Below are 24,096 nucleotides of genomic sequence, written 5' to 3'. Positions count from 1 at the left end.
GACACTCTATCCACTCAGCTAAACCAGTTAGGGCCCCAATTTATTTTTTAATCCTCACCAGAGGATATTTTTTTCCATTGGTTTTTAGAGAGAGAGGAAGGGAGGAAGAGGGAAGAGAAAGAGAGAGAGAGATCAATATGAGAGAGATACATTGATTAGTTTCCTCCCGCACATGCCCCAACTAGGGCAGGGATTGAACCTGCAACTTAGTTATGTGTCTTTGACCAGGAATCGAGCCCAGGACCCTTTGGTGCATAGGGTCTAACCAATGCTCTAACCACTGAACTCACCAGCCAGGGCTATTGATCATTTTTTAAATGCACTGGTACAATTGAAGAAATTTCTAATCTCTATTTATTTAAATTTAAATAGCCATGTGTAACTGGTGCCTACCATATTGGACATTGCAGCTCTAAGATACAGGAAGACCCATGTTAGAGAAAGATAAAACATATAATCTCAGCATGGACAACTAATGGAGTCAGGCAAATAACACAAAGTAGGATTAATATAAATTGCCCTGAATATGCAACACTAGAGGCCCTGTGCATGAAATTCATGCACGGGGGCAGGGGGTGTCTCTCAGCCAGCCTGCACCCTCTCCAATCTGGGACCCGTTGAGGGATGTCCGACCGCCCGTTTAGGCCTGATCCTGGTGGCAATTGGACATCCCTCTCACAATCCAGGACTGCTGGCTCCCAACTGCTCGCCTGCCTCTGCCTGATTGCCCCTAACTGCTTCTGCCTGCCAGCCTGATCACCCCCTAACCACTCCACTGCCGGCCTGATCAACGCCTAACTGCTCCCCGGCCAGCCCGATTGCCCCTAACTGCCCTCCCCTGCTGGCCTGGTCACCCCTAACTGCCCTCCCCTGCCAATCTGGTCGCCCCTAACTGCCCTCCCCTGCAGGCCTGGTCGCCCCCAACTGCCCTCCCCTGCTGGCCCGGTCACCCCTAACTTCCCTCCCCTGCTGGCCTGGTCACCCTTAACTGCCCTCCCCTGCAGGCCTGCCCCCCCCCCAACTGTCCTCCCCGGCAGGCCTCGGTCCCCTCCAACTGCACTCCCCTGCAGGCCTGGGTCCCCCCCCGCAACTGTCCTCCCCGGCAGGCCTCGGTCCCCTCCAACTGCACTCCCCTGCAGGCCTGGGTCCCCCCCAACTCCCTTGCTGGCCTGGTCTTCCCAACTGCCCTCCTCTGCTGGCCTGGTCACCCCCAACTGCCCACAACTGCCCTCCCTTGCAGACCTGGTCCCTCCCAACTGCCATCCCCTGCTGGCTATCTTGTGGCAGCCATCTTGTGTCCACATGGGGGCAGCCATCTTTGACCACATGGGGGTGGCCATCTTGTGTCTTGGAGTGATGGTCAATTTGCATATTACTCTTTTATTAGATAGGACTAGAGGCCCGGTGCACAAAATTCGTTCAGGGGGAGGGTGTCCCTCAGCCCGGCCTGCACCCTCTCCAATCTGGGACCCCATGAGGGATGTCCGACTGCCCATTTAGGCCCAATCCTGGTGGAATTGGGCCTAAACAGGCAGTCGGACATCCCTCTCACAATCGAGGACTGCTGGCTCCCAACTGCTTGCCTGCCTGCCTTCCTGATTGCCCCTAACCGCTTCTGCCTGCCAGCCTGATCACCCCCTAACCACTCCCCTGCCAGCCTGATTGATGCCTAACTGCTCCCCTGCCAGCCTGCTTGCCCCCAACTGCTCTCCCCTGCAGGCCTGGGTCCCCCCTAATTGCCCTTCCCTGCAGGCCCGGTCACCCCCAACTTCCCTCCTCTGCCGGCCTGGTCACCCCTAACTGCCCTCCCTTGCAGGCCTGGTCCCTCCCAACAGCCCTCCCCTACTGGACATCTTGTGGTGGCCATCTTGTATCCACATGGGGGCAGGATCTTTGACCACATGGGGGCAGCCATCTTGTGTGTTGGAGTGATGGTCAATCTGCATATTACTCTTTTATTAGATAGGATAGAGGCCTGGTGCATGGGTGGTGGCCAGCTGGTTTGCCCTGAAGGGTGTCCTGGATCAGGGTGCGGGTTCCCTTGGGGCGTGGGGCGGCCTGGGCAAGGGGCCTGTGGTGGTTTGCAGGCCGGCCATGCCCCCCGGAGACTCTGGGATTTATTTATCTTCTACAATTGAAACTTTGTAGCCTGGAGCAGAGCCAAGCCTTCTGCTCACTCCCTGGCGGCAGCCATTTCTGTTGGGATTTATTTATCTTGTATCATTGAAACTTTGTAACCTGGAGTGGGCCGGCCAGGGTGTGCGGAAAGCTTGGCTTCCTCCATTGCCGGGGAAACCCAAGCCTCCCTCCTGCTCTCTCCGTGGCCGCAGCCATCTTAGTTGGGTTAATTTGCATACTCGCTCCTGATTGGCTGGTGGACATGGCTTGTGGGTGTAGCGGAGTGATGGTTAATTTGAATATTACTCTTTTATTAGATAGGATTAGTCCCATTCCCTTTGGGTAGCCGCGAGCTCTGTGAAGCAGAGCTGTCAGCAGGATTGAGACAGAAGGAAAAGGCTTTCAGAAGGATGGAGACATGCATCTGAGTAGCTGGTCCATTTCCCGGTCACCTTCTCATGCAGCTGGGAAGGGAGCTGAGATATGTCCTGTCCTTTTGCCTCCTTTCCCCAAAACTACAGATGGTGACATTTAGGCCAGATGGGGACCAGGGTGGCCCGTGGACTCCGGGGGTACCAGAGCCCTGAGCTTGACCTCTGGAGCTCTCTAAAGTTGCAAGGGTTCGTGACAACTGTGGGATGCCAGGCCTCAATAGTCAGTAATGTTTGCTGTGATCACATATGAATCCAGTGATTAAAACATCTCCTCTTTCCCCACAATGAAGGAGCATATCCGAGAGCAACCCAGCACAAAGCTGCCCGACCCGGAAGTCATCCAGTTCTGTGTCTCCGTCTTCAAATGCTCCAGGCTCCTGCTCCCCGGATGGCGTGGACCAGCAGTTCTTAGAGGACTTCCACAGGGTGACCAAAGGGGGCTCCACCGAGGACTCCAGCCAGTACTACTGTGACAAGGTGAGTGAGCCCAGGCCCTGCGGTGCTCAGGTACCCGGTGACCCGCCCAGGCTTCCTGGCACAGAGGCACCTGGCGGAGAGGGAAGTAACCTAACTGACCACTTTCCAACGTTTTCCAGAATGACAATGGGGATGGCTACTTAATCTTGATCCGTATCACGCCAGATGAAGATGGAAAATTTGGATTCAATCTAAAGGTACGTCGTATGTGTTTATAAAGATTTTATGCTCTGAAGCAATCTGTAGATGACTTTGTAATTCCCATTGGACTTAATTTCCATTGGAAGCGGGCCGCATACCTGAGGCTACATAAGGACACTGGCTCCACCCTCAGTATTGGGAGTGTTTTTATGTGGCCATAGCAGCTGCCTCACGCCAAGTGCCTGTTCTGTGCTTGGTGTTGGCTATGTACTTACTTATATCCCCTTGCTGATTTCGAATCAGTGCAGTTGGCATTTAAATCCCATTTTATAGATGCACACTAAGGCTCAGAGGGAGGAGGGCCCACAGTTGGCAAGCAGATCTAACCCTTGAAGAGGGGTGATTAAGAGAGCCCCCCTGCATTGCTAAGCCAATAAGAGAACTATGTTCAAGGGTAGGTCCATTTGCAGGGCCATTACCCTCCTGTGCCTGCCTCTAGGCAGGGTCTGCAAACTATGGCCTAGGGACCAAAACACACCAGTTTTTGCAAATAAAGTTTTATTGGAACACAGCCACATGCATCCATTTACAGTGGACACTGCGGTGACAGAGTTGAGGTTTTACAACAGAGCCTTCTGTCCCACAAAGCCTAACATGTACAGTACTCTCGGGTCCTCTGCAGAAAAAGTTACCCAGCCCTGCTCTTTCCTGTACTCAGGAGCCCTGCCCAGGACCTTGCGGCATGTGACCTTATCTGTGGCTCCCGTCTCCTCCACGGAAACTCCCTGAACAGCAGCTCTTAGAGGCTATGTTTTTGGAGTCCTCCTCCTGTAGCTATTTGCATGTTTTGAAAGGAGCTTGCTTCCTCCAAGTGCACCTGAAGTTCATGGAACGTGGGGGTGGCAGTGGGAGCTTCTGAGCCGTCTTCTGGTCAGTAGCCAGAGGGCTCAGGAACCTGTGATTCGGAAAGGGCTTGGTCCCCTGCATTAAGAACAGGATCACGTGAGGTCGGACCCCTTCCCTGTGCCAGGGAGAGCTGTGTGTCTTCGTTGCTGTGAATTACTCACGCGGCTGTTTTGTTTTTTATTTCACATATTTACAGGGAGGAGTGGATCAAAAGATGCCTCTTGTGGTGTCGAGGATAAACCCAGAGTCGCCTGTGAGTAAACATGTTCCTCTTTGTTTTCCCCAAAATCTAACAGAATTCTGTTTCTGCAGCCAGCAGCAGAGTGTGTGTAAATGCATGCCTATAAACCCGGGGGGAGAGGGGAGGACAGGAGAACAGAGTCCATGTTTCCAGAACCTTGCTGCTCAGGGTGGTCCCCACTTCTACAGCTCCAACTTCACCAACATCACCCGGGAGCTCGTGAGAAATGCAGAATCTCAGGACTCACCCCAGACCTCCCAGACTAGGATCTGCATTTTTTAAAATATATTTTTATTGACTTTAGAGAGGGAGAGAGAGAGAAAGAAACATCAATGATGAGAGAGAATCATTGATCAGCTGCCTCCTGCGTGCTTCCCAGTGGGGATCGAGCCCACAACCCGGGCATGACCCCCTGGTTCATAGGTCGACGCTCAGTCACTGAGCCACACCGGCCGGGTAGGATCTGCATTTTTAACAAGCTCTCCAGCTGATTGGTGTGCACACTGAAATTGAGAAGTGCTGCTCAAGAGGAGGAAACTGAGGCACGGTTTACTGGTCTGCTCACTCTGAGTGGGCACATGGGACTTGTGCCCCCTTCCATCACCCTGTCCTCAGCCCTCAGTCTAAGCCTTCTTAGCAGATCATGTGCTCAGAGAGGAAGTAGAGGGAGTGAGAGAGAGAAATATCAATGATGAGAGAGAATCACTGATGGGCTGTCTTCTGCACACCCCACTGGGGATTGAGCCTGCAACCCGGGCATGTGCCCTGACTGGGAACTAACTGAGCCGTGACCTCCTGGTTCATAGGTCGACGCTCAACCACTGGGCCACACCAGCCTGGCCAGATCATGTGCTTTTGTAAAGCAGTGAGCACCAGAGTCCTCGCACCTCCTAAGAAGGCACCGGGATGGGGGCTTGACTCTGAAGGGGCCCGTAAGCTGGCGACTTACTTCTTCTTACTGCTTGTGGCCCGTGTCAGGGACGAAGGCTTTCATTTTACCTTGGTCAGTGCCTCGCTTCTCTCCGTGATGGCTTCTGCCCTGGGTGTTATACTTACACAGTCTCTCTCTATTGCAAGACGAGTAGAAACTCACTTTTGGCTGACAAACCATTTTCAGACAGCCCATCTAGAAAACAGAAGATCAGAAGTGTCATAGCCGTCGCGTTACATTAATCAGGGAAGGCAGCTCCGTGATTTTCTCAGCCTGATTCTGGGATGTTTCATAACTTGAATTCTGAGCAGCACGTTGTTGGATTGCCCCAGCCAGCTGCCATGTCATCATCGCAGTGGATGTAAAAATAATGATGCTAATCCTGGAGGGAGGGAAGGAGAACTTGATCACGGTCTCAGGTGTCTGGGCCCCGGGCGGCGGCGTCCTTTCCTTGAGGTCTGTGTCATGGTAACCGGAGAAACTCGCTTTCCCTCCACTCAGGCGGACACCTGCATTCCGAAGCTGAACGAAGGGGATCAAATCGTGTTAATCAACGGCCGGGACATCTCAGAACACACCCACGACCAGGTGGTGATGTTCATCAAAGCCAGCCGGGAGTCCCACACGCGGGAGCTGGCCCTGGTCATCCGGAGGAAAGGTAACAGCCGCCTGCCGGGGAGCAGCCCAGGGACGCCGCCCGAGCCAGGCGGGGCCTGATCTGGCCCTTCTGTGGTTTTGAAAATGTTGAGCTTGTAGCCAACAAAAATTAAGAACTTTCCTATAACAACTTGGATGTGTGATTTCTCACTTGAAAAATTTAAAGATCTAACCACAGACGCCTGGCCCCTCGGGCCAGTCCTCTGGAGATGGGCAGCGCCCACCACCCCCTTTATGCAGGGCATGACCCCCAGTCCTCCCAGGCCCAAGGGGCCCACCAGCGCACACCTCTCTTAGCTGCCTGGCCCTGCAGGCATTTGCATTCCAGCCCTTTCTGGAAGGATCAGGTTATGTGTTATTCCTGTGCGTTTGGTTTCGCTGGAGAGGCGGGGGGCACAGGGCCCAGGTGCTGCCTCGGCGTGGTTCTCACTCCACCTCCTCCAGCCGCCTCCTACGGCCGAGGGGCCTTGAGCGAGTTTCTTGCCCTAAAGTAAAACGAGGACAATAAGAACAGCCCCTGCCTCGGGGTTCTCGTGAAGATTAAATGGCACTTGTACTGGAAAGCGCCTAGAATGCCGCCCGGCGTGTGGTGGGCGTTGGCAGGATCGCTTCTGTGAACACCATCACTGTTCTTGGTGTTGTTGCTATAGAACAATAAGCCAAGTCTTTGCTTCTGCCTGGCTTTGAGACACTGAAGGAAAATGCAGTGTGTGACCCAAAGCCCTGGCCCTACAGCGCTCATCTCTGTTCTGGTCTTATAGGGTGAATGTCACAGCTGCTCCCTCCCCACACCAGCCCCTTTTCCCAGCCCCAAACACACACCTGCTTCTCTCTGTTCCCACTAAAACTTTCAGGCTGGAGCCATCCCGTGTCAGCTCTCCTCCCACCTCCTTATAAGGCCTTATCAGATCCTCTGGATTCGTATCTACCCTCTTCCACCCCATCCTATCCCACCAAATCCCAGCACCCTGCTCTGCGCACAGTAGGTATTCAGTTGTGGTAGTAGCTGATGTCTGTGGAGCGCCAGAGAAGTGCCTCGCACTGTGCTAATGGCTTTAAATAATTATCCTCTTCAATTCTTATAATGTTAGTATTATCGCAAGTGAGGAAATGGGGAAACCGAGTCACAGAGAGGTGAAGTAACTTGCCCTGCTGTGCTGTGGCTGGTAAGGCTGCAAGATAATAGGGCACCAGGGAGTCCAGCGATTGGGAGCAGGCCCTTGGCCACACCATGCGCCCGTGGGGTGCTACCCTCACCGGCAGCCAGCGGGACAGCACTCTGGCCTGTATGAGGTGAGGAAAACGGATGTCGATAGACTATTACAACCACAAGGGCAGTGCCACTGGTCTCCTACAACAGTAACGATAAGTTTAGTTTTTAAATAAAAACATAGAAGCTGATTAAAAGAAAAATAAGGAAACAGCTTAGGGAATAGCTGATAGGACAGAAGTCACAAAAGCAAAAATGGAAGAGCCGGAGTTTCTCTAATCAGAGAAAAAAATGTGGTCTGCTGGGTCAGACAGATATGGACCAAATTCCTGTGCCTCGCCCTGACAACTTTGGACAACTTACTTGCCCTGAGAGTCAGTTTCCTCATCTGTGTAATGGGAATAGTGACTCGTGTTCAGCATTATAAGGATCCAGTCCAACTGTGTGGAGAAAGGTACAAGTTGTTACTCTCCTCGTCTTTCCTGTTATCTTGAGGGCAGTAGGGAGCCAGTGAAGGCTTTTGAGTGAGGGAGTGGCATCCCCTTCTGAGTAGAAAGAGAAAAATCAGAGATGATGCTAAAGTTTCCAGTTTGGGAGACTGGAGAAGGAAGTAGCAGTAGGTGGAAAGAGGCACGTGAGGCTGGAGAAGTACCGTGCCGGTGGGGCAGTCGGGCCGTGGTTATTTTTATTCAGATGGAGCCTGCCATGCAGGGCGGATTCGAACTGACGAGGTAGGCATGAAGTGCAGTAGAGATGTTAGGACTTGAGGTGTGTACGTGGGAGCCCCCACCTAAACATGGCCATCAGTTAGGTTGGCTGAGTTGTGTGGGACGGTGGTGCCATGGATAGCATGCTGGACCTCACACCAGGGCCTGGGAAAGTGCCTGTTTTAAGGGAGCAAATGAAAAGGAACCGAGAAGGGGGTGAGGGGATGGATACGAGAACCAGGTCAGAGAGAGCGAAGAGAGAAGATAAGTTTTCTATATAAGCATCCTTTCCCTTTCTTTTACTTTTGTCAGAAGCCTCTGAGTACTAAACACCATCATAAACGAACCACAATAGTATGTCGTTTTGTGTAATCAACACGTATAATCATTCAACAAGAAGTAGTGTCTTTGGTGAAAATTGCTGTGTTCGTGATCATTTAATGAGATGTTTTAAATCATCTGCATCCAGGTGTCATAAGGGTAATTTGGGGGGAGGAAACTGATCCCCAGAGCTTTGCCGCACAGCCAGACACACCCTTTCTTGTCCCCTACAGCTGTCCACTCCTTTGCGGATATCAAATCTGAAGATGAACTGAACCAGCTCTTCCCAGAGGCCATTTTCCCTGAGTGTCCGGAGGGTGCCGACACCTTGGAGGGATCCATGGAACAGCTAAAGAAGGGCCTCGAAAGTGGGACGGTGCTGATCCAGTTCGAGGTAGGTGAACCGAGGGCCCACCCACGACCTGGACCCCGGTGCCTTGGTGGGCTGCTAAGGTGCTGCCGAGTCAGCCAAGACCCTGGGGGCCCATGCTCATCGCCAAACACAGAAGGGACTTCGAGCACCAGGCAGTGGAGCGGGCCCAGAAAGCGGGGGATGGGGCCCTCAGCCCATCACTGAACTCTGCCTCACCCTCTTATTCTAGTATGTTTGGTAGTCATGGAGAAACGCATCAGAAATCGAGGAGGAGGGACTCTGAGCTATTTAGCTGCCAACACAAAGGCTCCAAACACTCAGCAATAGAAGGTAGTGGAGAGGCGGAGTGGGTGAGCGCCCAAAGCATGATAGAGGAGCCCATCCCTGGCCCCACCGGGCATCCTGTGGAGCAGTTAGTGTCATCCCATCAGAGCACAGGCCTTGCCTCCCCAAGTCCCCAGAACCGTGTGAACATGAGTGGTAACCAAAGTGAGACGCCCTCGTCCTTCTCCAGGAGGGACCGCTAATCACAGGGTTGAAACTGTTGATAGAAAGCACACACAGACTTTACAAAGCAAAGTAGGACCAAAGAAGCCTCGGTTTCTAAGCCAGTTTTACTGATCTGCTTGCTAACAGAATGAAAACAGACGTGTTTATCGTCCAAATGTTTCTCAGAGTAGAAGAAAGCAGAGTATTTCATGCAATAAAAGATAACAGCACAAAGAAGCATTAAACAGGTCCATAAAAGAAAATCGATCATGATTAACGCCAACACACCCAGTTTGGATTCATAAATTACAAAAGGACAGTCTCAGGTTGAATTTGAAAGCAGAATTCAGCAATTCCTTGTTTATTTGTATAAAAGAGAGTCACAGAAGGAAAACTAGTCAGCTTGTCAAATGTATGTGACTGCACATTGATTCAGGAAAGCAGAAGGATTCTGGCTATGGAACATAAAGGAACATAAGGCATAGAGTCTTGAGTGAGAAGAGGTTTATGGTGTAAGGAATAGGATGTAAATAGAATACATTATTAGAGCAATGTGTGTTAAACAACAGTAGAAAGTAAAAACCCACAGGTGAAAAGTGAAAATAATTGATCTCACCCCGCCCCCCCCCCCCCGCCAAAAAAAAAAAAAAACACAATAGGGAACTTTTAACAGTCATGGCAGATAATATAGACAAAAAGTAAGTTTGTATCTTGTGGAAATGAGATCAGGATTGAAGGGTAGGAATAATATAATTACGTGGGTAGAATTGGATAGACGTAGATTGAATATCTACAGAGAGAGAAAGTCTTCCTCCCACTGGCCTGCAGGAGGCTGTGTAGGCTTAGGATTTTAAAAGAAGAAAATGCAGAGGTTGTGTTTCCTGGCCTTGCATTGCAAAAAACCTCAGAATTGAAATGTACCTTCTAAACACTAAAACTGCATATTTTTAAACATTCTCCAAAAGCGTTGAAACAAGAACTTAAAAGCCAGACACAGAGTGTATTCGTTGTATTCCTTTTTGGGTGTTGGAGATGTGAAAGGCACTGTGCAGTCACTCGTTCATTCAGGGGGTGTATATTCGGTGTTGCCATGTTTCAAATACTGAATCAGGAGCACATGAAGGAGGGAGAAGGTGGGTTTCTGGCCCCAAGAAGTTTACAGTCTAATTTTGGTATATTTGCATGGATGTCTCATGAATCCCAGAAACAGCTAAAGACCAATCTAGGGCAAGATGTCATTGCACAGAATGTGTGTTCTGTAGAGACGGGAGGCGAGGGGGTTACTGGAGGCCCTCTGGCGTGAGATGTCGTATTAATAGAGGATGGATGGGATTAAGTGTGGAGGGGGTTAGAATATGCCAGGAATGTCCCAAGCTAAATGCAGACTAAGCTCCTAGGTGTCAGGTAGCAAAGGGAAACAGGGATACCTGGGCTGAGAACTGCAGCAAGAACTCCTTGGAGATGTCTCCAAGGTGATGGAGGTCCTTCAGCCCAGAGGGAACCATTTGTCTTTTATCACACTGTCCACAAGGAGGCGCTGTGGGCTCTCAATGAGGAAGAAGACGAAGGTTGGTCTTAACCTGTGCTCGGGAGAATCCACTCCACTCAGGGGGCTCCACTTGTATGTTTTATGTATGGGAATCCCACATAAGGTTTTTCTTAACCAACATTCACTGAACATCATTAACAGTTTAAAAATGCTTTGGAGAGAAGTACCCACCTGTCCCCCGTGTTTTTGAGTAGTGTTTCTCAAAGGATGACACTCTGAACATCTGTATGGATATTACCCAAAGAGCTTGTTACACTGGGCCCAGCCACAGCTCCTGGATCAGCCATGCTGGGATGGGCCTAGGTGTTGATACTCTTAACCAGATCACCCGGAGGTTTTGATGTCCATGCGGATCCAGGGGGTGATAGGGGAAGGGGGTGGGGTAAAGATTGTACCAGAACCATTGTCTCACTGCTGCCCATCCCAAGTCTTACCTTTAGAGCCTATAGTTAGACTAGAGCATAAGAAATAGACAACATAGAAATTTTAGGTTTTTAATTTTAGTTTCACATTTCCATTTCCTTCATTTAGTTTATGTATTTCCTAGAAATGAAGTAGGGAAACCCTCTTTTTAAATAACATTTGCAGAATTCCAGAATACAAAACAGATAACAGCAGAGCAGCTCTGTGATGCAGCCGGTGGGGTACATGGAGCCCTGCCTCCATCTCCCCATTTTGTCCCAAGGGACCCTAGACTGTGAAACATAATTTAACGACCACTATTACAGATGGGGAAAAGAGGATCCGCACAGCTGCTAGAGAAGAATTTTAAAGGAAGCTAGATCAAACCAGAAACTAAGACAGGGAAACCTTTAATGAGCACTTACTATGTGCCGAGGACGTTACATGCATCATCCCACAGAATTCTCACAGCAGCCCATTGTATTGATGAAGGATCAGAGTCTGGGGGAGGTTATCCCACAGCCGACTGGAACCCAGGCAGGCTAGTTCAAGAGCTTGCTCTCTTATCAACTGTCTAATCTTTGCGAACAACAGAATGCATTTACATGTGAGTTATTATTAGATTAGTACAAATTAGAGCTAGAAAAGATCTGAGAAGCTATCTAGCCACATGGAGCCAAGCAGACTTTAAATCCTGGTTCTTCCTACATAATCTTGGCATGTCCCTTAATCTCTGTGACCTCTACTTCCCCAATTGGGTGTCTCATGGGTTAGTTTTAAGGGTTAGATGAGATAAATACTTAATGCGTTGTCTGGCACATGGTAAGAGCGCAATAAAAAGTAACAACTATCATTACTTATAAACTAAAGACTGGGTGCATGAAATTTGTGCGCTCGGGGGGGGGGGGGGTGGGCGCGGATCCCTCAGCCTGGTCTGTGCCCTCTTGCAGTCCAGGAGCCCGGGGGGTGGGGGGATGACTGACTGACTGTTTAGGCCTGCTGCGGGGAGCGGGCCTAAACCATCAGTCGGACATCCTTAGCACTGCGAAGGCGGGAGAGACTCCTGCCACCGCCACTGCGCTCGCCAGCCGTGAGCCCGGCTTCTGGCTGAGCTGCACTCCCCCTGTGGGAGCGCACTGACCACCAGGGGACAGCTCCTGCATTGAGTGTCTGCCCCCTGGTGGTCAGTGCGCGTCATAGCGACCAGTCGTTCCACAGTTTGGTCAATTTGCATATTACCCTTTTATTATATAAGATAGAGGCTCCAAGAGTCTAAAGAACATGCCCGATGTTCACCCAAAAAGTGGTCACGTCACCTTAGAGTTGGACCCCAGGTCTCTCTGACTCCACAGTCCTGGCATTTCTGGCTCTCCATATTCTCGTCCAGTGCTATCAGCAGGTGGGCGACGGGGGCTGTGCCCTGAACCAGGGCAGGAAGCTATGGCTGGGACCTAGCAGGTGCCCACCCCACCCACTCCACCACATAAAGGGCCTGCCCTGCAGTAGATGGGCCATGGCCAAATCCCTCCCATGGTGATGAGCTGGTTTCAGCACAGCTCTCTTTGAAGCATATTTCTGTGAAGGGAATTCCCCTGTCCTTCCCGTGGCTTTCGATAAACAATTACAAATGTGTTCCAGAAAGCATTTGGTCCCAGCTGTAACAAAATCAAACTTAATAATTAGCATTTCTATAGCACATTGGAATCTGCCGAAGGTGCTTTATATACTCCATTGTCTGTACAACAGTTCTGTGAAGTAGATATGGCCAGAATGATTAGGGTCTCTCCTTTATAGATGGAGAAAATGAGGCTCAGGGGCGAAGGGACTTGCCCAGTGTCACACTGAAAGAGATCTAGGGTTAGAATCTGTTAAAAGTCTAATCCATTGTCAAAACTCACCATCGCCAGGTAGGACCCATTCCTTCACCCAACTCCAACATGAGCCCTTCCCTTGTAATAATTCAAGTAATTCAGAAATAGCCACAGTAAAATTAACAGTCTCCTAACCCCCATCCCCTTTAGCTTCTTTCTCTTTGTTATAATTTACAAATAATTTGGTGAGTATCCATCCATATTTGTTCCAATGCTCATGCAAATATAATTTTTACACACATATGTACATAAGTACACTCACACACATACTATATGCCACTATGGGGTCACTGTTGTATATATCACTAGTGGCCCGGTGCACGAAATTTGTGCACATGAAGGGGTTTCCCTCAGCCCGGCCTGCACCTTCTCCAATCTGGGACCCCTCGAAGGATGTCCTACTGCCAGTTTATAGGGATCGGGCCTAAACCGGCAGTCAGACATCCCTCTCGCAATCCAGGACTGCTGGCTCCTAACCACTCACCTTTCTGCCTGCCTGATTGCCCCTAACCACTCTGCCTGGCGGCCTGCTCGCCCCCAACTGTCCCCCACCGACGGCCTGCTTGCCCCCCCATGCCAGCCTGATCACCCTCAACTGTCCCCCCTGCCAGCCTGCTTGCCCCAGACTGCTCCCCCTGCTGGCCTGCTCGCACCCACCTCCCTCCCCACTGGTCTGCTTGCCCCCACCTACCCCCCTGCTGGCCTGCTCACCCCCAACTGCCCCCCCACCAGCCTGATCACCTCCAATGCCCCCTCCACTGGCCTGATCACCCACAACTGCCCTCCCCTCTTGGCTGCTAACCACCTCTACTTCGGCCCCGCCACCATGGCTTTGTCCAGAAGAACATCCGGAAAGTCTCCTGGAAGATCTCCCAGTCTAATTAGCATATTACCCTTTTACTAGTGTAGATAGCAGCCTGGTGCACGGGTGGGGGCCGGCTGGTTTGCCCTGAAGGGTGTCCTGGATCAGGGTGGGGGTTCTCTTGGGGCGTGGGGCAGCCTGGGTGAGGGGCCTGTGGTGGTTTGCAGGCCGTCCACGCCCCCATGTGGTGAGGGTCCCCGCTGGGGGGGCGTGGCCAGCCTGGGTGAGGGCCTGATGGCTGTTTGCAGGCTGGCCAAGCCCCCCAGTGGGGACCCTCACCCCATGGGGGTGTGGCCCGCCTGGGTGAGGGGCTGAGGGCCGTTTTCAGGCTGGCCACACCCCCAAGTGACCCAGGCTCCCAGCCCCTCCTTTTTTTTTTTTTCCAGCCCCTCCTTGAGCGGAGGCCAGGGCAGGCAGGAAGCTTGGCTTCCTCTGTCACCGGGGGCAACCCAAGCCTCCTGCTCGCTCCAGCTCTGTGGCCACCTCCATCTTTGTTGGGTTAATTTACATACTCACTCCTGATTGGCTGGTGGGTGTAGCGGAGGAACGGTCAGTTTGCATGTTTCTCTTAGTGTAGATTCTGTAATTTGCATTTTTCACTTAAAAATAGAGAAATGGTGATCCTTCCAAATGTGTGCTTTTAGTCTATAATTTTTTTATTACTTGCATATAATTTTGTGGTATGACTGTACCATGCATTTCTACTGTCCCGGGGTGTGCACATGTAAAATATTTTTAGCACTACTATAGTACTTTATTTTTTATTTTTAGTATTCTATAATCTCATCAAAAGATCATTAAACTGCTGAGATACTTATATACTTACTATAATTAAAGCCTTTTGCTAGATCTTTGCTTTTCTGCTAGACCATCTCGAGTTGATTACATTTACATTTTTGTTATTTGAAAAGAAATTCTTTTTACCTCCAGGTTAGGTTTACTGATTATATTTGCTTAATTAGATTTCACTTCTGTGCAGTTTAGGGGAATCTAACTGATTCAGATATTCTCCTTTCAGAAACAAAACAAAACCACCAATAAACCATGAATTTATTTCTAGAATGAGCTCAGAGAGTCCATTACAGTTTGCAGATACTTAAGAAGTTGCCCAATGGCTGATTATTATGAACTAAAATTATAAAGGCGATCAGTAGCTGAGCGTGGGGAGAGATTGGAATTCTAAACATTTAGTAAATGTATAAGATAAGACACAATTGTCGTTACCCAAAACCTCTATGCTAATTCTCTCCTGGTGATTTCTGTACAACTTGTTTAATTTAAAAAAAGAGAGAGAGAGAGAGCTAATAAGAGAAAAACCAACAAATAAAATTTGCAGAAACATAAGGGGCGAAATAACATTCAGCCTCCCTATTCAAATTGCAGACACATTCTAGCTGATGATATCAGCCACAATTTGTTGAACGAAGCATTCTCATGCACCCCTGAGGGCAGGCAGCATGATTATATGTATCAAAGTCCTTCAAAATATGCTTTGATGCAGTCATTCTGTTCCTGAAAATTTATAAGAGTAAAAAATTAAAAACAGTCTAGTCAAAAAGTAGAGTAAAAGTTGAAAAAAATTATGAGAAACTATAGATATTGAGACAGTATAAATCATGTGTATAGAGAATACTTAGAATATTTAACAACACAGAAAACTAGACACTGTGTAATAAGTAGGGGAAAAAAAGGCTTCAAAATTATGGTTGTATTTCCTGGAACACTTGTTGTGAGATGTGAAATTCTCCATGGCCAAATTAGTTTGAGAAATGCTTAGCTAATCATAATTAAACTAGAGGCCTGGTGCATGAAATTCATGTACCTGGGGGGGGGGCGTGTCCCTCAGCCCAGCCTGCACCCTCTCCAATCTGGGACCACTCGAGGGATGTCCAACTGACTGTTTAGGCCTGATCCTAAACAGGCCGTCGGACATCCCTCTCACAATCCAGGACTGCTGGCTCCCAACCGCTCGCCTGCCTGCCTTCCTGATTGCCCCTAACTGCTTGTGCCTGCCAGCCTGATCACCCCCTAACCACTCCCCTGCCAGCCTGATTGATGCCTAACTGCTCCCCTGCCAGCCTGTTTGCCCCTAACTGCCCTCCCCTGCAGGCCTGGTGCCCCCCAACTGCCCTCCCCTGCTGGCCATCTTGTGGTGGCCATCTTGTGTCCACATGAGGCAGCCATCTTTGACCACATGGGGGCAGCCATCTTGTGTCTTAGAGTGATGGTCAATTTGCATATTACTCTTTTATTAGATAGGATAGAGGCCTGTTGCACAGGTGGGGGCCAGCTGGTTTGCCCTGAAGGGTGTCCTGGATCAGGGTGGGGGTTCCCTTGGGGCGTGGGGTGGCCTGGGCGAGGGGCCTATGGTGGTTTGTAGGCTGGCCACGCCCCCTGGTGACCCAAGCAGAGGCCCTGGTATCTGGGATTTATTTACCTTCTATAATTGAAACTTTGTAGCCTTGAGCAGAGCCAAGCCTCATGCTCGCTCCGTGGCCATAGCCATTTTTGTTGAGATTTATTTATCTTCTATAATTGAAACTTTGTAGCCTTGAGTGGAGTTCAGGGCCGGCCAGGGTGTGCGGAAAGCTTGGCTTTCTCCATTGCCGGGGAAACTCAAGCCTCCTGCTCACTCCATGGCCGCAGCCATCTTGGTTGGGTTAATTTGCACACTCACTCCTGATTGGCTGGTGGGCATGGCTTGTGGGTGTAGCAGAGGTATGGTCAATTTGCATATTACACTTTTATTAGATAGGACAAGCTTACGCACTACAGGGCCTGTCTTCTTGGAGAATCATGGAACAGAAGATGGCTTGTAGTATTTCCCAAATTTATTTGACCCTGAAACTTTTCCTAAGGAGTTTTGCTTCTTTCAAAACACTTGGTCCCCTAGAACAGTGATCGGCAAACTGCGGCTCTCGAGCCACATGTGGCTCGCGAGCCGCAGTTTGCCACTCTGTTGACTAATGAGTTTGCCGACCACTGACCTACACTCTCTATTCCAATAATTACAGGCTGTTGTTGTTCCTTGTGATTAAGCCCCTATCCCAGTGGTTGGCAAACTCATTAGTCAACAGTGCTGCAAACCGCAGTTCAAGAGCCGCAGTTTGCCGACCACTTCCCTAGAACACAGTATGGAACATGATAGCATATAATTCAATCTCAGTTTTTTGTTTTTCAAAACCTATGTGTTATGTGTTTACATATATGCATATGTATATTTGTGTACACATGCACATAAAAATCTAAACTGGAGAACATATATGAAAAGGGTTGTCTCAGGGTTATCAAATTACTGGTAATTTCTTTTTTATACGAGTCTGAATTTCCCAAATTTTCTGCAAAAAAACAAACAAAAAAAAGATCCAACATTGAAAAACTGTGTAGTTTTAAAATTCCCATAAAGTTAATAAAAACCACTGGTGAATAATGTTTCACTTTCAGGTTCAAAGGGAGAAACAGTTGTGTAGAAAAGAAAGCCGAGGGGGAAGGGGTGCAGGAGGAAACTTCTGGAGGGGAGGGACTATCCTTGGCCTTAATGGTGGCAGTTCACTCTTGCGTACTTATCCCCGAACTCACTGCGTTGTATAGAGTAAATATGGACCGCTTTTAACATGTCAATCAGACCTCAATAAAATGGTTTCAAGGAAAAAAGAAAACTCAAGCACTGAAGTCAGATCTGAGTTCAGTGTGTGGTACATGATCTAAGCATTTAATCTCTGCCTCTTCGCTTGCAAACGAAGGATACTGTTAATACCTCTCACAGAGCTGTCGTCAAAATCACTTCAGGTGCTGTGCAAAGGTGTCTAATGCATGCTTGTAGATATGCAAAGACTGTGTCAATTGATTTTTTTGCTGGTGATTACATGCACAAGGGAATACCTCTTCATATGAAGTTTACTGTGTGTGGGAATAAATGTTTTGGTTTTCTTGAGGCAATAAGTGTTTTTACTATGGAAATAGACTTGTGGAATGATGAATGAAATGTTCTTGTTTTTAAGCAAAACATATGGTTTATTCCACTGAATTGGAGGGAAATGTAAATGATTTTTCTTTCATTTTAAGCCAGAATTTTTTTCCTCTACCTGCTCTTGTCATTTGTCAATTAATTGTCATAAAGGTTTTACTTACTGTGATCATTTTCTGTGACTCAAACAGATATGACTTTTTCCGCGTCCCCCTTCTCTCCCCCGCCCCCCAACAAAGATCCTCATTTATGTTTTTTTAAAAATCAAAGAATACTTCTTACGGGAGCATAGAATTTCTTATTGGGAACATTTTTCTTTTAAGAAGTAACACACAACCACTTTTAAATGGTAAGATTTTGGCACCATGAATGATAAACTTTTACTGTTCAAGTATGTTTTCACACTCCTTTGATAGCTGTTTTTTTTTACAATGGCTTTTTACTTCTCTTATATAGCAACTCTACAGAAAGAAACCTGGGTTGGCCATCACCTTTGCAAAGCTGCCTCAAAATTTGGACAAAAACCGATACAAAGACGTGTTGCCTTGTGAGTTTCTGGCACGATCGCCTCCTCCCCCCACACACTGAGATAACGTTTCCCTTTCTAAAACAGATTGTCGGGTATTCTGGACCGACTTTCAGTGTGTCTGTAAACACCACCGTCTTTATTGCAGCCATCTCAGACTGGGAACAGTTGGGGAATAGTGTTTATGCTAATGCAGCGAGGGCTGCAGATGGGACTGGGAACTGAACCCTTGTGTACTTGGTAAGATCAAAATAAGGCTGGGAATAATCGGTAAATGTCTTTTCTTCCCCCCACAGATGACACCACCCGAGTATTACTGCAGGGAAACGAAGATTATATTAATGCGAGTCACGTGAACGTAAGTTAGGAAACTGGGTAATAAGAACACATTAATCGCTGTCAGGAGCATGATCATGGTTCCGGTGGGGCTTTGTATTTGAGGAAGTGGTTTCCTATTCACTCCCTTATTTCAACACAACAGCCCCGAGGGAAGGCAGAACAGTCTCATTTTTCAGAGGAGGAAACTAAGGTTCAGAGAGATTAAATAATTTGAAAGTCACAAGGCTAACAGAAGGTCAGACCAAAACTTAGATTCTGTGTCTCTGACTCCAGGGTCCACATGCCTTCTGTCCTCAGCTGCAGGCATCTAGGTGTTTTGGGTTTGGGTTTGTTTTGTTGTAGTTGGTTTTGTTTTTTTTACCAGTGCTATGATAGTAACTTTTGGTGTTTTCCCCCTGTTATTACTGTATATACTGTCATCTAAAATAAAAATAAAACCATCTCTGTGCATATAACCCAAAAAGAAAAGGTAAAAGATTTCACATGTTGTGAGAAAAGCAGTCATTTTACTCTGAAAATACATCTTGGGCAACTTAGTTAACCTCTCTGAATGTCTGTTTCTTCATCTAAACCAAGGGTCAGCACACCTTTTCTGTCAAGGGCCAGAGAGTTAATATTTTGGCCTTTGCAAGTCAAGAGGCAAAATTGAGGATATTACTTAGGTACTTACAGAACCATTTAAACTGCAACCATCTACACTAATAAAAGAGAAACATGCAAATTGACCATCACTTCACGACACCCACCAGCCAATCAGGAGTGAGTATGCAAATTAATCTGACAAGGATGGTGGCGGCCCCGCCCCCCAGCCACTCCAGGCCTCTGGGCAGCACGCATGCAGGCATGGAGCAGCTGGGCGGGGTGGGACGCCTGCAATGAGGAGGAGGAGGGCAGGGGGCAGAGGGGGCTACAGGAGTGGCGCTCCAGCTGGAGCGAAGACTGAAGGCTCCGGCCAGAGTGAAGATGGAAGGCAGCGGCCAGAGCGAAGGCCTGGGTCCTGGGTGCCGGAGGAAAACTGGTGCCAGCAGCCAGGGGATGGAAGGCCTATTGCACGAATCTTCGTACAATGGGCCTCTAGTCCTATATAATAAAAGGCTAATATGCAAATCGACTGAACAGCGGAACGACCAGTCGCTATGATACGCACTGACCACCAGGGGGCAGACGCTCAACACAGGAGCTGCCCCCTGGTGGACAGTGTGGTCCCACAGGGGGAGCGCCGCTTAGCCAGAAGCCAGGCTCATGGCTGGCGAGCACAGTGGCAGTGGCAGGAGCCTCTCCCACCTCCGTGGCAGTCGGATATCCCCCAAGGGCTCCCAGATTGTGAGAGGGCACAGGCTGGGCTGAGGGACCAACCGCCCCTGCTCCCGTGCACGAATTTTGTGCACCGAGTCTCTAATGTAAAAATATAAAATACTGCTCTTAGCTTGCAAAGCGGAGGTCACATTTGGCCCTCAAGCCATAGTTTGCCAACTCCGAGTACAAATGAACAGATGATTTCTCAAGTTAAGGTCTCAACTTAATAGCAAAACTATCAAGAGCTTTCCTAAAAAAAAAAAGGAGGGGGTGGTCTGGTCAATGATTCCATTCCAAAACATCCATGGGATTCATTGATTCATTGACCCTCACTGTAACATTCCTCGTGTCTTAAAAGCAGAGCATCAGAAATGGTGGGGACAACTTGATTTGGGGTCATGAACACACAATATGCAGATGAATAATTATAGAATTGTACACCTGAAAACTTTATAATTTCATTAACCAATGTCACCCCAATAATTCAATTTAAAAACAAAGAAACAGTGGTGGGGCAATAACACCACACAGTCCAATCTCCTTGAGTTACTGGAGGGCAGGGGGATACTGACACCAGGGTTGAGGAAGCCATTAACCCAAGCACCAATGAAACCATGCATTAAGTGCATCCGTTTACCTTCCCATCCAAGAATGTGTGAATCTCAGTACTGCTGCAAAGCTCAGCAGATTCTGAGTTCTTTCGTAGAAAGAATTCCATTCAGCAGGGCAGAAGTAAAAGCAGAGCAGGCTGGGAAGACACTAGGAGAGCTGAAAACATGTCAGAGTTTAACATTAACCAACTCCAGTGGGGGCTGCGAGGTGGTGGATGAGTGTGTTCACTAACTTGATTGTGGTAATCATTTCACAATGCATATGGATATCAAACCATCATATTGTACATCTTAAATAGATACACTTTTTATTTGTCAATTAGACCTCATTAAAGCTGGGGGTAGGGGGTAGATTGATCAACTTCATGACACAAGCATGGGCAGCCGTGCAGAAAGCTCATGCAACAGTAGATGGTGGTTATAAGCCTGTATAGTTTATGCTTCAAAGAAAAGTAAATAGATTCTGATAGAAAGCTGTGCGTAAAGAAAAAAATGAGGATTTTTTTTTTAAGGACTTTAGTTTTATTTATTTATTTTTTTTACATTCAATATTATTTTGTATTAGTGTCAGGTGTATAGCACAGTGGTTACATAATCATGTACTTTACAAAGTGTCCCCCCTCCCAATATTTCCAATACCCACCGGGCACCATATATAGTTATTACAGTATTATTGACTATGTTCCCTGTGCTGTACTGTACATCCCTATGACGATTCTGTAATGCCAGTCTGTACTTCTCAATCCCTTTGCCTTTTTCACCCAACCTCCCTCCCACCTGGCAACCATCAATCTAAAAAAATTGAGGATTGATAGGTGTCCCTGAAAATACAGATGCCCAATATTGATTATATTTACAAAACAGCAGTGAAGGTCATTTAAACTCTCCCACCATCTTGTGGGTACATTTCTAATGATCGCCTACCAAGTATCACAGTTGTGTCTTAAATATCTAATGCTAGCACCTTTGTCAAATACCTTTCAAGGAATTTTAAAAATAGCTTTTTGAAATTTTTTCTTAGTGGCCATAAGTTGATAGAGACATTATTCTGGTGTGATGTCAGTTGTCAACTAGAAGAGTTTAAGATCCAGTTTCCTGTCTGCCCTGTGTCAGTAACAGATTCTAATGCCTTAACACTCTCTTGCCAGATGGAAATTCCTGCTGCTAACCTTGTGAACAAGTACATTGCCGCTCAGGGACCCCTGCCACATACCTGTGCACAGTTTTGGCAAGTCGTCTGGGATCAGAAGTTATCACTCATCGTCATGTTGACGACTCTCACAGAGCGAGGGCGGGTAAGTGGCTTGATTTCCAATTCAGATGTGTGCATGTCACGCTGTGTTCTGTGGAACATGAATCTCAGAGCTGAAAAGGGTCTTAAATGTGGCCTTAAATGAGTCTAGCAGCCCCTACATGACTCACAAAGCTTCTGTAAGGAGCTACTGATGGACTTCTCTAATGATGGCAAGCTCAGCCCTCCTGCTGCCCACACCCTGGCCCCCAAGCTAAAGGATGACAGGACAGCCCCTCCCACTCTTGGCTCGGATCCATTATTACAAGCCAGAGGCCCTACCCCTTGCTTCACCTCACCTGCCCAGAACCCCTGCACTGGCCTCACCCTCCCAGGACAAGTGCTGGTCCTCAGAAGAGCAGTGTGAGTGCCAGGTTCACAGTGGAGGTACAATGTAGGAGAAATGACAACCTCTACCAGCCTCTGCTTGTGTGGCAGCAAAACCCCTTGCAAAAGCAGGTAAGAAGGGCTTAATTCAGAGAGTGATGGACGCCGTACTGTGCTTAGCAGGGCGTACGTTTTCCACGGGAACAGATCTCTAATTATGTAACAGAAATCAGCATGCAAGGGATACTGTATCGTGAATGCTGGAACTTGTGCCTACATCTGGACAGCTTCATTATGAAACGTTTATTCAGAAGCACATTCCAAAATCAAATCTAAAAATGTTGAGCCACCTGCTTTGAATGGATCTGTGCCACTTCCTCCCAGGCCTTTCCTCGCTACAGAGTTCAGAATGCCAAATTGGTCCACGCTGGAAGTCAGTACACAGGATTGGGATGGGTAGTATGTTTGAGGAGACCAGCCTACCCTCTCACCTGAAACAGCAAAAGAAGGATTGCTGCTGATTGATAGAGCCCCATAGATCGCAAATGGCTTATACGTGTGGTGTCCCAGGCAGAGCGCTCCCCACCTCTGCCAAGACCCTCCAGGGTCCATCTGTGGGTGTTTAGCTCTGATATTTTGAAAGTTCCTCCTCACACGGAGCTGAAATCCATGTTGCTTTGAACCGTTACCCCACCTGCTTTTCCCACCTGAACACGCAGAGTGAGTCACCCGTTCTTCTATGTGGTGCTCTTTCAGGTGTCTGAAAGTCATCTTCAATTTGCAAAAGGTGACACGTTGAGCTCCCACCAAGCGTGTGGTCAGTGGACATTGTCTGGTCTTTGTCTCAAGCCCTTGAAACCTACGTACAGCACGCTGGAGAGGCTCTGGAGCCACACAGTCTGGGTCCAAAAAGGGTTCCTCTTGAGCAAGTGTCTAACCGCTCTGAGCCTCAGCTGTCCCTGTAGGAAATGGAGATGATAATGGTGCTCCCCTTGGAGGGTTGATGAAGACGGAGACAATATGTACAAGAAGCTTAGAAAACTACATGTTGCACATGTCCAACAAATGTTAAGGCATTGGTGTGTGTGTGTGTGTGTGTGTGTGTGTGTGTGTGTGTGTGTGTGTGTGTGTGTGATCATCGTCAACAGCATCATTGCTGGTAGGACTCAGCCATCAGATCTGGCCTTCACAGTGCTCCTTGGGGCTCTTCTCATTCTTTGTGTTGGCTGTCACTCTCAGCTGCTTGTCACAGTTTTCATCAAAATCTCTTCTCTTCACATAAGTCACTGTTTTTAAAAATGTGAAGGTCTTTAAGAGGCTGTAGAAGCCTGCATGTCAGAGGCATTGAGGGCACTCTTTGGGGAGCAGTTATTAATTCTCCCAGCTCTGCCCCCAGCCCCTGCCATTTCTCCCTCTTCTCTACTGAGGGATGGCCTGTCTGAGGCTTTGCTGAGAGCACAAGGTAGCAGGTCAGTGGCATCCCCTTGTCTAAAAGTCTCGTATTTTTATATTTTTAATTTTTGCTTATGTTTTGTTTTTGTTTGTTTGATTTTTGTGATTCTTCTAATCTTGTTTTGAATAGGAAATGAAGTTACAGGGACATTTTTTAAAAATATATTTTATTGATTTTAGAGAGGAAGAGAGAGAAAGATCAATGATGAGAATCATTGATTAGCTGCCTCCTGCACAGCCCCTACTGGGGATCGAACCCGCAACCCAGGCATGTGCCCTTGGCCAGAATCGAACCCGGGACCCTTCAGTCCGCAGGCCGACTCTCTGTCTATTGAGCCAAACCAGCTAGGGCGTTACAGGGACATTTTGTTTGTTTGTTTTTCTGGAGCACTTGCTACCGTCCTGTTCTGTGGTGTAGTGGACAAGAAGGCAGATGTAGGGCCATGTGTCCTGAATTCAAGTCTCAGCTCTACCTACCTGTGTGACTTTTGAAGCTGTAAAACCTCTGTGGGAATGGGGTAAGGGTACCAATTATGTTGTGAGATTGTGGGGAAATTGAATGAGTTAAAACAGATAGCTTTCTTGGTACACAAGAAGT

The 24,096-nt window shown here is 48.2% G+C and overlaps 1 protein-coding gene across 9 annotated transcripts in view; it reads left to right on the top strand.

Moving 5' to 3' along the window:
- PTPN3 (protein tyrosine phosphatase non-receptor type 3) overlaps positions 1-24,096 on the top strand; it is a 119,509-nt gene that overhangs the window by 70,937 nt on the left and 24,476 nt on the right. For 8 of the 9 annotated variants that reach the window (XM_080667440.1, XM_080667435.1, XM_080667437.1 and 5 more), the window contains 8 exons: positions 2,843-3,029; positions 3,149-3,226; positions 4,273-4,329; positions 5,750-5,906; positions 8,377-8,537; positions 18,113-18,203; positions 18,479-18,540; positions 21,577-21,723. In XM_080667440.1, the coding sequence (XP_080523566.1) occupies positions 2,843-3,029; positions 3,149-3,226; positions 4,273-4,329; positions 5,750-5,906; positions 8,377-8,537; positions 18,113-18,203; positions 18,479-18,540; positions 21,577-21,723 (940 nt within the window). The remainder of the gene's footprint in view (positions 1-2,842; positions 3,030-3,148; positions 3,227-4,272; positions 4,330-5,749; positions 5,907-8,376; positions 8,538-18,112; positions 18,204-18,478; positions 18,541-21,576; positions 21,724-24,096) is intronic. The other variant, XM_080667436.1, reaches the window with a different exon arrangement.

Source organism: Plecotus auritus (assembly GCF_963455305.1).
Source record: "Plecotus auritus genome assembly, chromosome: 5".
Lineage (NCBI taxonomy): Eukaryota > Metazoa > Chordata > Mammalia > Chiroptera > Vespertilionidae > Plecotus > Plecotus auritus.
The sequence above is the reverse complement of the archived record's forward strand: the minus strand, read 5'-3'. Positions and strand labels throughout refer to the sequence as shown.